Raw genomic sequence first — 12,357 nt, forward strand, 5'->3', positions numbered from 1 at the left:
AATGAAAGGCTCTATAAGACTTCACATCTCATCATGTTTACATTTCAAACAAAAACAGCAAAAGTTATAAAAACAGTTCTTTATTTAAACATATGTTAAGGGATCTCATTTTTTCTCAACGCAGTTTCCTCCTCCTTTTCTTCTTACAAACACATTTATTCAATCGCGAAACTAATGTCTGATGTCAGAGAAGATTTTTTTTTTGGTTGTTTGCTCATTCCCTCCTTTATGAACCTCATCATCGGAATGAAAGTGCTTCCCCAACACCTCTTTGAATGATCTAATGATATGACAATCACTGAAACAAGTCAAGGGGAAAAAAGGATAGTGTGTCTCATTCCCTATACATTTAAGATGTCCTTAGAAATACTCACAGAAAATCCAACTATACCCAAAGTTTTATTGATGAAATCCAATATAATCTTTGATGTGTGAGGGCTGCATAATCATATTGGAAAAATGATCTGTTCAAATTTTTGCAGTCTTAAAGAACAGAAATGCCACCATCGTGAAGAAGCTTAAAATGATGAGGATTACAGTGGAGAACTGTTCAGCTCATAGAAGACACGCCAATAATCCATATTGAAATGTGTTAATATAACAATAAACTATAATTTTGTTTCGTTTACTCTGATATTCGGCGCCTCTTGCTTAACATGGTAAGAAATAGAAGATTTAAAACTGCTGCATCCTTCTGTGACTGTGGTACACTATACCGAAATACCACGCTGACGATATAAGATACTATAGCATCTATTCTTAATATGCAAATTAGTATATCAAATTATACCAACTTTAAATGTAAACGGACATAATCAAAACAAACATTAATCTTTGCAAAAGGATTGAAATATGAATTAAATATGGTAAACATTTATAGAAATATGAAAAATATGGTTTGTTAAATGATTGGAGTATGAATTTTCTTTAAATTAGAATATATAAGGAAAGCTGTACGATATATGAAGTACAGCTTTACACTTCCCCGTTAATAAAATATATCATATTTTTCTTTAATTTTTTACAAATTGCACAAATCAATCTATTTGACTGCTGTCGCGAAATATTGATTTATTAGAGCTGTAAAAAAATTGTTTTGGACTCCTGCGGAATAATAGTTTCGATCAAACTCGATTGCAGTGCTCCATATGGATCAAAATAAATAAAAAATATAGCCTTTTATGTTAAACGTAAATAATTTACGTTTAACATAAACGACTGTTTCTGTCGGCCTCGGACAATATTATTATTATTTTATTTTACTATTTAATATATGTAAAATGGAGTAAAATATTTGAATTATTATATTTAATTGATTATAGTTTTTTTAAAAATATATACGGAGAAAAAATAAAAAGAAATCCTCACCAGATGGCAGATCTTATAAAATAGTCTGTAGCGCCATCTTTCGATGAATAATTGAAGCATATTAATTAATTTTTAAAATTAGAATGACAAAGCGCGTAAAAAATAAACATAGATCGCCTTTATGATTTTGGCAGCATTTTTTGACAACGCGTTAAATTATAATCATTAAATGAAGTTTGTTCCTATTTTCCCTGATGTCCAACTTTTATTTTAAAGCAATTATTTTATAGAACGTACAACACTTTTTTATGTATATATGAGCTGCACACACGGAATATAACACTGAGTTTCCTATTATTTCGGCAGTTTGCCCCGGGACCTATATGGATTCCTTTGCCTCAAGTAAGTAACTTACACTTATTATTTTGTGTTGTCAAAAAGTCTTTCACACCCATTTATTTCCAAACTGCACTCCCTCGAATCGTAGCAACCCAAAAGTCAGCAAGTAGAACTACACTTGTCGGCAAAGGACTTTAAGATGGACTATTATGCCATTGGGAAAATGTTGGGGCGTCAGGTGTCATCTATCTAATCTCATTTCGTTGTGAGTTGTTATACTTCGGTCCCTATGTTTTCTGAAAGTAACTTAACCAAACTTTGCCATATATACCTAACAAAAAGAATAGGCAATCAACTAAACACATCTTTGCCATGCGTAAGAAAAAGGCTACTCGATGACATAATAAATAACAGCCATAACTTCAAGTCAAACCTATGAATGTGACAAAGAATTCCAGCTCATCAACAAATCAGATTATGACGTCACAACAGACAAGCCTCAATCAGAGCATAAACCTCTGTATCAGTCATCGCGCAGACGTTTAGGCCACGAATCCCTTTTGATTCCTAGTTTTATTAAAAGCTAGGAATCTGAAACTTTAATCATCGTTAATTAAATATAATAATATCGGTCCGAAACTACCGTAAAGTGACCTTTAGTTCTTGAACGATTAGTCCTTTATTAAAAGCTTATCGAGTCCAGCCCATGCCGTGCAAATGATAATAAAGAAGATCTTCGATAGGTGCCTTAACGAAGTCACCATAACAAATATGCACATACAAGCGAATAATATTGGAATTATTTATATTTTGTGTATTGCATATATATAATTTTTTCATTTATGGGACTTTTCAAATACCCATACGTGTATTGACTACATCTTTAAAGACTAAATGAGTTATGGACTTCGCTTATGCAAATAAAGTTTATTTTTTTTTAAATACGGGTCATCCTTTAATAGAAGCCTGTTTTTTTTTTTTTCCAGCAGTTTCATCCCCATTTCTGAAAAACGAAAACTACCGCTGTTAATATTATTTTAATCATAATCCAATTTAAATCACTTTATCCCCCTACTTTTTTCCTATCAGTAGTGAGCACTGTGAATATATTAACTAATTAATAGTTTCTTAAATAATTTATTGATTATTTTATTAAAACTTTTATTATATTTTATGAGTATTTATATTCGTTTTCATATTCTTATGATTTTATTTGGCATTATTTATTTTCATTTTTAAATACTTTGTTTATAAATGATATGTATTGACATTTAACCCTCGCAGATAGCACAGTTGCTAGAAAAGATCCGAGTTCGAATCCCATTGATGCGTGGAGAAATTTCATGGGCCTTATTGGCAATGTGGCTGAATTAGTTGGTCTCAGGCGACAGTAGCATGGATTTTTCTCCCGAAAACTCGGGTTATTCGTCCAGGAAAATTGATGAAGAACGATTTGCCTGTTTGGGTTTGTTTCCCTTATGGGTTTCTGGGAGAAAAACTATCCATCCCTCTCCTGAGATTGACTAACTTAGCCACATTGTGAAGAAGCCCGTAAAAGCTTCTGGCGTCATTCATGGAATTCAAACCCTACCATTTTCCATCCGGCGTGGGGAAGACGGTGTTTATATCAACTGTGTCACCCGCGAGGGTATATTATGTATTACTTTTATGCTAATTTTATTTGTATGTTGAATGTAGGTATACACGTACATGTGCATTTTGCTTCATCTACGCTAGTGCTCAAAACCTAAGAAAACGGGAATTCATTTTCAAATAAAAATAAATAAATAAACAACAAAATATTCTTTGTTTTAAAAACAAAAATAATACTTTAATGAAAATGTCACAAGACCACAGTTCGGATGATTCTTTCAGGTGGAAAATGACAGGGAATCCGTAGATTGGGGGTCTACGGATCAGGGTGGGACTCCAGAACTGATTAACAAAACACCTCACTTAACAGTAATGCCCGCGATAATCGCATACCTTATTAGGGTATGATTCTCTGAATAACCTTGTAATTTTTAGAAATTTTTCACTCTTTGTGCATTATTAAGACACACTAAAAACATCTTAGTAAAGTTTTTTTTCGCGTTCTAAAAGAAGGTTTTTGGTTCAATCACATTCGTACATTTGATATTTAAGTTTTAAACAACAGCGTATTTAATTCGCCGTAAGATTTGAGCCATCTTTCTGCAAGAATAACCATAATTCGTTTTTTTAAACAAATAAGTGAAGACAATTTCTGTTTTTGGACTAATACATTCTGTGACATTGAAATTTCAGCATCCTGAAGGAACTGGAATACAAAGAGGTTACTAAGAATAATTACAGCCAAGGAGCCCTCATGGGTAGCACAGTTTATTATAAAATCGCCGTCCTCCCCACACCGGGTGGAAAAGACAAGAATGCCTTTGATGAAGTTAGGAATTTTTATAGTCCTTTTTCACAGCGGCCGAGTTTGGTCTGTCTAAAGCGAGGGTAGCATGTTTTTTTTCTCCCGAAAACTTGGCTTTTTCGTCCAGCAAACAGAAAACGACCACAGAACACATAAATTACAGACAATATATACGGAGCAATATATCCTTAGTTGCTGATGCTCCTAAAAACCCTACTACTACTACCCTACTGGTTCTGTATTCTAATAATTTGCATATCTCAGCGCAAATCATCATCCTGCTGATTTGCAAGTACTTCCGATCATTCCTTCTGAATGCTGCAATATCAAAGTTACAGAATGTAAGCATTTTTGTTAAAGGTTTTTAAAAATCCCAAAGTTCAAGTATCTGAATAAATTTGTTCATTTTACTAAAAAAACATTAAACACGTTAATTATAATGGATACGCATACTTTATGAAAAGATGAAAGGCAAAAAATCTGGCTCTACGTACTTAACAAGATAATTATTTATTATCTCGTACCAGCTAGGAAATTAATACAACAATTACTGTATAACTACTGTTTGCTTACACAAACAAGAAAAGGATCATGGAACTATAGTTAATACGGATTATTTTCGCTGCATTATGCAATTATTTATTACATTCAATGCCCAACCAGCGATTTCAAGTAGGTATCTGTACTTAATGATGCAAACTACATTCCATTTACTATTCAGTTCGTTCATCTATTATCAATAATCATAAAATCGGTTATATAAGTACATTATTTATCACAATAAAATATATCTTGTTTTGGTTCTCATCTTAAGGGCTTCTTGAGACTAAATAGTTAACGCTAGATTCAATAAATCCTTTGCTACTTCTCTGGACAAGGTTCGCAGCGGACAAGTAAGTGTCACACGACAATTCATGACCATCCACTAAGAAATGATGATGGAGCTCATACTGAGAGAGAGAGAGAGATTCTCATTTGTTTTCTGCTGCCAAGAATTTCCCATCGGTACATGTCGCCTGGGTTTACACATCAAGTAAACAGAAAGCTACACACCAGGTTGAAGAGTTCTGACTATGATAATTAGCAGGCTCTGATGAAGAATAAACAGCTTCCTTATTTCTGGTACCAAACAAGAGGCATTAATCATCTGCATAGCATTGATTTAAGCCATCTGTAAACATTCCCTCATGGTGGAACGCTATCGTGAATTATTTACGTGCGATCGCCATGTACTCATTTTTCATGGTCTACGTTTTGGATATGGCTAATTTTTCTTTAGTTGATGGATGAGACACCAGACGACAAACAGCGAAAGACTTACCAAGAGAGCATTACTAATGCCCTCTTCGTTAGATTACCTTTTGTATGTGATAATTAAATCTGAAATTTCCGAGTTTCCTATTATACCCTATTCCCACGGCTTCTTGGAAGAGGAAATAATTCCTACATACCGGGACACATGTTGTATCATACCAGGTTATCTCTAAGGTTATTCACCAAAGGTTCTGGTTAATATAATAAGATTAGTAAACAACTGCATCTCGTGATTTTAGTAACAAATTAATTTCGATTTTAGTTTTTCACAGACAATTTTTTTATTATTAATGGTTTTCGTAAAACTTTTCTCCATTAACTATAGAGGTAAATTGAAATTCAACTATTTAAACTAAACCATTGATATACTGGAATAGATCGGCCAAAACTATACATATTTACATATCTTTCTCTTTTATAGAAAATTTATCAGTGGCACATATTGAAATGGTATGCTCAAATCATTTTAACTTGGCTGAGATACTTTGCCTAAAATCGTACCTTGGGAATTAAATTCTAAAAATCAAGTATGATTTTTCGAAACTGGCTATCTTTGACAAGTAAAGACCTTTCCTGAATTTTTGGCTGAATCACTAAAAGAGATTTAAATCCCCTACACTTAAAGAGCTATAATATTCCCCTCTTGCGAGTTATAACTTGTATTTCCCTTTCTCTTGAAATAAAAATTTAAAAATGTTTTGCGATTTATGATTGTTTTGGAAACATTCCAAGCTTTTGAATGATCCATGGATTTTCATCACAGTTCTGCAATTTTTACTCTTAGAAGCAAAATGCAGCCATTTGCTTTTCTTCAGCCATAAAATCGTTGAAAATTATTACTCTATGTACACCAGAAAATTCTGTTTCATTGCCTTCTGGTTTCAAAAATTCAACTGATTTCAAAATTTCGCAATAAGAAACAGCCCAAGTATATCTACTTAAGTCCTTTTGCACTTGTCGCCTAAAACATCAAACTCTCCATTGACCAATATGCGTCTAGTAGACTGCAACATCGGTACAGGGTCTGACTTCGATCGGTTCCTTTTTTTATTATGCTTTGAGAAACTTGTTCAGAAGTTCGGACTCCACCACAACTCCCCCTAATGCTTTTGTAATTTTTCATTCGTTGCATGCTGCTAAACACAGAAACAATCAGAACTCTTGATCAATAAGAAAGGGGCATTTGTTCTGGCGATGTGGGTGGGGGGTGAGGGGGGTTAGAAGATAATGAAAAGAAAATAACCTTCCATCTTACGAGATTTTAGAGGATGAGCTAATGGACTCAATTTAGTATCGCTCGCAAATTAACAGACAGTATTAAACCATCCTTGGTAGACCTTAATTGAGATACAGCTGGAGTGCAAAGATAAGTCTAATTCGATTAAGTAGAACATTAAAATAATGCTGGGAGGGGTACTTGAAGTGTCTTTTGTCTCCGTCACATTTTCTCCATCTCTGTCAGCTCTACGAAGAAAATTGATTGGTCGGATAACCTGTTACCCATTTTTCCCCATTTTTGTAAGCCGTGTTCGCCTCTTCCAAGCTTTACAGTCTCCAGAATCGATTTTTCAAAGAGACGCTTCACGAAATACATTTAAAATGCTGAAGCGTTTATCTGATTTACGTAATCAATGGATTTCGAGGAGATGCGATTATAACAGAGACTGATCTCTTTCATAACGACAATAGTGGCAGATTTTTCTGTGATGGATTAAGCGGCCCGTTCCTCCCCGTGGCCGCCCCCCACTTCGATGTTAGTTCGTCCTATGAACCCTTCGCATTGGCAAAATAAAACGTACTTGACGCTCTTTTTTACTAGTACACAACAAATTGTCCACTTTTCCCCGTGCATAAGAAAATGAAATCACAGATAAGGACTGAATGAATCTGTTGAATAGAAAATAAAGTATAAAGCGCCTCAATTACTGAGAACACTTAACAAGCTTTAAGAGATTACCAGTATGTGAGTGAGTAATTACTTATGTTATACTTCTTGAGTTGTTTTCTATTGAAACTCCGTTTTGTGCACAGAAATTGGAGCTGCATTACTACCAGCGGCCCATGATGGCTGGCCTCATCTATCACTGTCTTATGCCGAGGTGCCTGTTTCGTCTGCCCTCCACTCCGCGGCGCTAGTGCATCCTGCCTTACATGCTCAGCTCCCGGTAAGTATTGTTGATTAAAGTCAAATTTCTGCATTTAATTTTTCCTTATTACAATTAAAACAGGGATCGACAACCTTTTGCTTGTGACGAGTCGGTTGGGCCGCAGGGCCAAACGATAACTGAGCTATTCCTTGCTGTCCGCCATATCTAGGTCGTTGTGGGCCGGAAGGAATATTCCCGGGGGCCATAGGACGCCGATTCCCTGAGTTATAGCTTTGTTAGAAAACGCTTTCTTCCTAACTACTTATCAGTAAATTCTTAAAAGTTTAAGAAAACATGTTAGTCATATAGATAGCTTAAAAGACATAAGTATATATACAGTCGTGGAAGAAATAAATTTTTACTTCAAATGGGGAGCAGAAAGTAAGAAGCAGAAATCCAGCATAATAACCAGTGATAAACGAAAAGAAGAGATAAAAAAAAATTATCAGTCGACCAAAATATCTGGCTTGTAAACTCTCAATTTTTTTAAGAGTTTACAAGCGTGCATATTCCCCATTTCAAGTGAAGAGATTTACTTTCGTAAATGTACCAAAAATCTATCAATATAGACTTGTTTTTGTAGAATTTTATAGTGAAATAAAGGAACTAGTGAGCAGACTAATTTTCTTAAAGGAAATCTTTGACACTTCCCTGCAGCCTCCGCTGACTGTTCCTCATCCCCTGTCCCATGCCGCCCTTGCCGGTGGTGCAGCCATCCATGCCACTATACCACCACCTCATCTAGTAGCCAGTCCCGCTCTAGCCAGTCCGGTTGGTTCCACATCTTCTACCTCTAGCACGCCTCCTTGCTCTACACTCTTTGTGGCGAATCTCGGTCAATTTGTGTCAGAACAAGAGCTCAAAGATATTTTTGGAAGGTAAGTACTCTTCTTGTGATCGAAAAAGTAGAAAACTGATAATCAATAATTTGATAAAAGTTTTGAATCCCATTATTTCCCTTATATCACTTTTAATACCATGTTATTAAAAAGGATTCATCTCTTTATTGTCGCCGGATGGCATTTCCTCCTGATGTCGTGTAAGAATTATTTCCCGAATTTTAGTAGGCTCAAGAAGCCAGTTGCTTTGTTCGAGCAAATCGAACTCTATAAAACTGGGACTATTCAAAAATGACCTGAGGTCAGGACAGTGATTTCATTACTTTTGTCCAGTTCAGTGAGTTCTTCATCGATTTTAAGAGTTGGCGAACTTTGTTTACAACAATCCGAAGTATTAAGCAACAGAAAGTTGGAGTTTTCCGGCTAGAAAATATCACCGAGTTCACAGTGATCGTATATACTATATGTGCTTGGCATAATCTGTTTAAAAGCTCTGTTTAATGTCGAATTTCTAAAGTAGCACTGTAGTTCTAGGAAGGAACGGTGGAGGTAAGATCCACTTCCCGAAGCAAAGCGTTATTCACAATGGCCCACATTTTAATATTGAAAAATGTGTCTTCCATCGCTTAAGGTTTATAAATCATTCGGTGGACCAGATCTGGTTTCACAGCATTCAGTAGCTAGAAACAGAATCCTACTTGAGGTCAATTTTTTCACCTTTTGATCCCAGATTCTAAGTCTATTCTAGTCAATTTCGCTTCTAAATACTTACTTGGCGCGATATAACAATTTATTCACCTTATGAAAACATAAGGTGAATAAATATTTGAGAAAAATTTGAGAAGAATCCAGCAGCGAAGGTCTACAATATAAATGCTGTGATGATCGGGAAAAGTCATTTATTTATTGCTTTGGTAATCCGATTATATTAAAAACTATTTGTTTGACTTTGAGAAGAAAAGTTATTCATTATTACCTTCAATATTACACTCTGTTAATTGTGTATATTACAGTGTAATTCCCAAAAGAAATATTATTTAAAAAAATGATCATGGAACTTCTTAAGAGCACTTCGGAGAATTATGATGTATCTCAGTGAGCATTCAAATATGGCGGCTATAATCGCGGAAAATTAGCCACTTTGGAGTAATTAAAAGGCGAGTTCAGCCTTACTGGAGATATTTTCTATTTACTTGAACAACTCATTCAGAAATCGCTAATTATATAAATCATCAAGGTTCAACAATCATCCCTCTTTCAGAGTTTCAAAGAGGGACGACTGTTGGTTGCTGGGGGAGTCTGTATAACATGCATTGTGGCAAAGAAAAAGCGGATGAATTGAGCGTGAGAAAGATTGAACGTTGCCACGAAGTATTCAAGTTGCTATCCATTCCTAGAGAGACTCAGTACGTTATTAGAGAAGTAGCCATACTGAGTGGTCACTGAGGATATGTGTATACGTATAAAGAACTGATTAAAATATTTTTTTCTTAGCTTTCCTGGATTTTGTCGCCTACGAATGCATAACAAAGGTGGCGCACCAGTAGCTTTCGTGGAGTATCAGGCAAGTTACGTTTCACTTTCATAATTTTCATCTTGAAGCAATGAAGTATTGAATTTAATGATTCACAATGTTCTTGAATATTTTTGTGCATGATCTTATGTTTGAGTTTTTCTTCTACAAAGATATCTCACATGATCTATCCTTCGAAAAGCCTTGACCTGTTTACGATATTAATCAGAATGAATATTCTTCTTTTAATTCCGTTTTTATTTTTATTAAAATAAAATAAAAAAAGCATAATCAGATGCAAGTAAAATAGATCAATGATTCCCGGAGTTCTGGCACTGGTTGGTTATTATACTGCAACTAGTATAAACATGTTTTATAGGCATTTATTTGAGAAAATATTTTAAGATTATGTACACAACTACACAAGGAGATCTTTGGTCTTCACTTTGAGAATATTTAATTGATTGATTATTTACAAATTACAAATGACTCTTCGGGCATTATTAACTTACTTGGTTGTGAATAGGGGATGCTAGTTGCCTCGCCAATATATTGGGAATACTATGAATTGTCTTTTGATAATATGTTTCCCTGCTCTTGTCCTCTGCATCAAATTTGCACGTCCAGAAGTTACTTACCACGGGTCTTCAGGTAGTTAAATAAAGATACCCTTTCAGTCTCCGGCAGAAAATGAGTGAAAAGCAACCAGTTTCTAGCATCTACCACATTCCCCATTCGTTCCTTCAAACAGTTCATGGCAACAGGAATAACGTCCAATGCTTCAGCTGCAATATAGGATAGAGGATTATGTGATTTGTATGAAAAAAATAAATAATAATTTACGCATTTCTGTTGTTGATATGAATGAAAAAAAGAATATACTTAGAACTAATAATAATTCTCCTATTTCGAACTTTTCGATTTTAATGAAATTTTGAAAGGCTTGATAAATCTTTCTAAAAGCCAAAATATAAAATTTAACGAAACCGTCTGATATGAACCGAGTTATAACATGCAGACGTACTTACGGACGGACAGACATGGTTAAGACAATAGGCGCATTATGCATATATGCTAACACGCCTAAAAGACAAGATTAGAAGTTTATCTTTCGAATTTATCAATAAAAATAAAATAAAATGGTAAAACTTTAAGGTCCAATGTTTTTAATAAATTGTTAGTTGTAGCATTCCAAGAATACGTAACTCCGAAAGAGCAAATTAGAATTTTGGAAGGACCATCGCCCCTGTTTAACGCGTTTAGAGTGAATAAAATTTCTACATTTCTTTCTATTAATTTTCGGCTTATTTACTATAACTGATAACATAAACTTGTTAAACTACTACTACTACTGCACTTTTTAATTCCTAATTAATTAAACCACTAAAGTAAACACAAATATGTTAAAAATTTACGGTATAAACAACAAATCCCTATTTTTATCTCACCTCTGAAATAGAATCAACGTTTTCTTTTGTCTGCCTTTCAACTTTCTTAAAGCTGTTTTCTTTTTCTTTCTTTCTCTTTTTTTAATTCACTTTTATCGCCTGTTTTAAGACCCGTCGACGTGCCTGCTAAGGTTGCGATCTAAGAGACCTTCCTTCAAACATCGACCTTATCTGACTTCCTTCTGTTTATGCAATAACAAACTGACATTATCTCGGAACAATGCGTTACATTGACTTCTGGAGTTTGTAGAAGAATTATGACGAAAAAAAAAAAGAAAGAATAGAGTTGAAGGAAGCCAGGTGATCTCTAAAAAAAAACAAAAAATAAGAAATCTCTGGATCAATGAATAGTGCGGGAAAATTTAATAAAAAAAAGTTAAAGGAGCGGAAGGAGAATAAAAATAGACAGACATTCACAACGGTGATAGATTGGCTTGTTTATTTTGATTGCCAAGGTAACTCAGAAAATGGAAGTAATTTTATCATGTTAGTTGTTCGCTGTGGGTGTTCAAAAGACAGTTGAAAACTTTTGCAAAATGAAAAATGTGGGAAAACACGTCTCTTCGATACTCTCTAACTGAAACCCCCTTGAAGCGACATCAACAAAATCCTAATAAGAACGGAGTTCGAACTTGAACGTGGAAAACATACACTACCTAGCCAATATTTTGGAGCCACCGCTATACAACGTGTGCAGTCGAACAATGTGTAAAAAAGTATGTAAATCAAAAATATCACATGATGTGAGATATGTGCAGGAAAGCGTTAAAGCCATGTGACTTTAATAGTGCCCAGATTAGTTCACTGGCAGCGGTTAATGGACATGATCTCGCGGACTTCCAAACAGCTATAGTGTATAGTGTGTTCGTATCCAACGGCACCAGGGGTTTTCCCCATCTCCGCGTTGCTTTCATTGTGGGTATAACAGTTCACTGTAAAGGCCAGAGATTTAAAAGTGTTTGGATATTGTATGAGTGTAGTGTTGTGTATCGTTGTTCTTCTGGCCATTTAGCCACTAGACCCCTGCTATTTAGGACCATTGCAAGATAGG

The 12,357-nt window shown here is 34.8% G+C and overlaps 1 protein-coding gene across 4 annotated transcripts in view; it reads left to right on the forward strand.

Moving 5' to 3' along the window:
* LOC150080186 (protein couch potato-like) overlaps positions 1 to 12,357 on the forward strand; it is a 204,246-nt gene that overhangs the window by 163,692 nt on the left and 28,197 nt on the right. For all 4 annotated transcript variants that reach the window (XM_090381800.1, XM_090381798.1, XM_090381801.1 and 1 more), the window contains exons 6-9: positions 1,675 to 1,710; positions 7,391 to 7,524; positions 8,140 to 8,384; positions 9,840 to 9,909. In XM_090381800.1, coding sequence (XP_090237926.1) covers positions 1,675 to 1,710; positions 7,391 to 7,524; positions 8,140 to 8,384; positions 9,840 to 9,909 — 485 coding nt within the window. The remainder of the gene's footprint in view (positions 1 to 1,674; positions 1,711 to 7,390; positions 7,525 to 8,139; positions 8,385 to 9,839; positions 9,910 to 12,357) is intronic.

Source organism: Mastigoproctus giganteus, chromosome 9, assembly GCF_048544385.1.
Source record: "Mastigoproctus giganteus isolate SK-2022 chromosome 9, ASM4854438v1, whole genome shotgun sequence".
NCBI lineage: Eukaryota > Metazoa > Arthropoda > Arachnida > Uropygi > Thelyphonidae > Mastigoproctus > Mastigoproctus giganteus.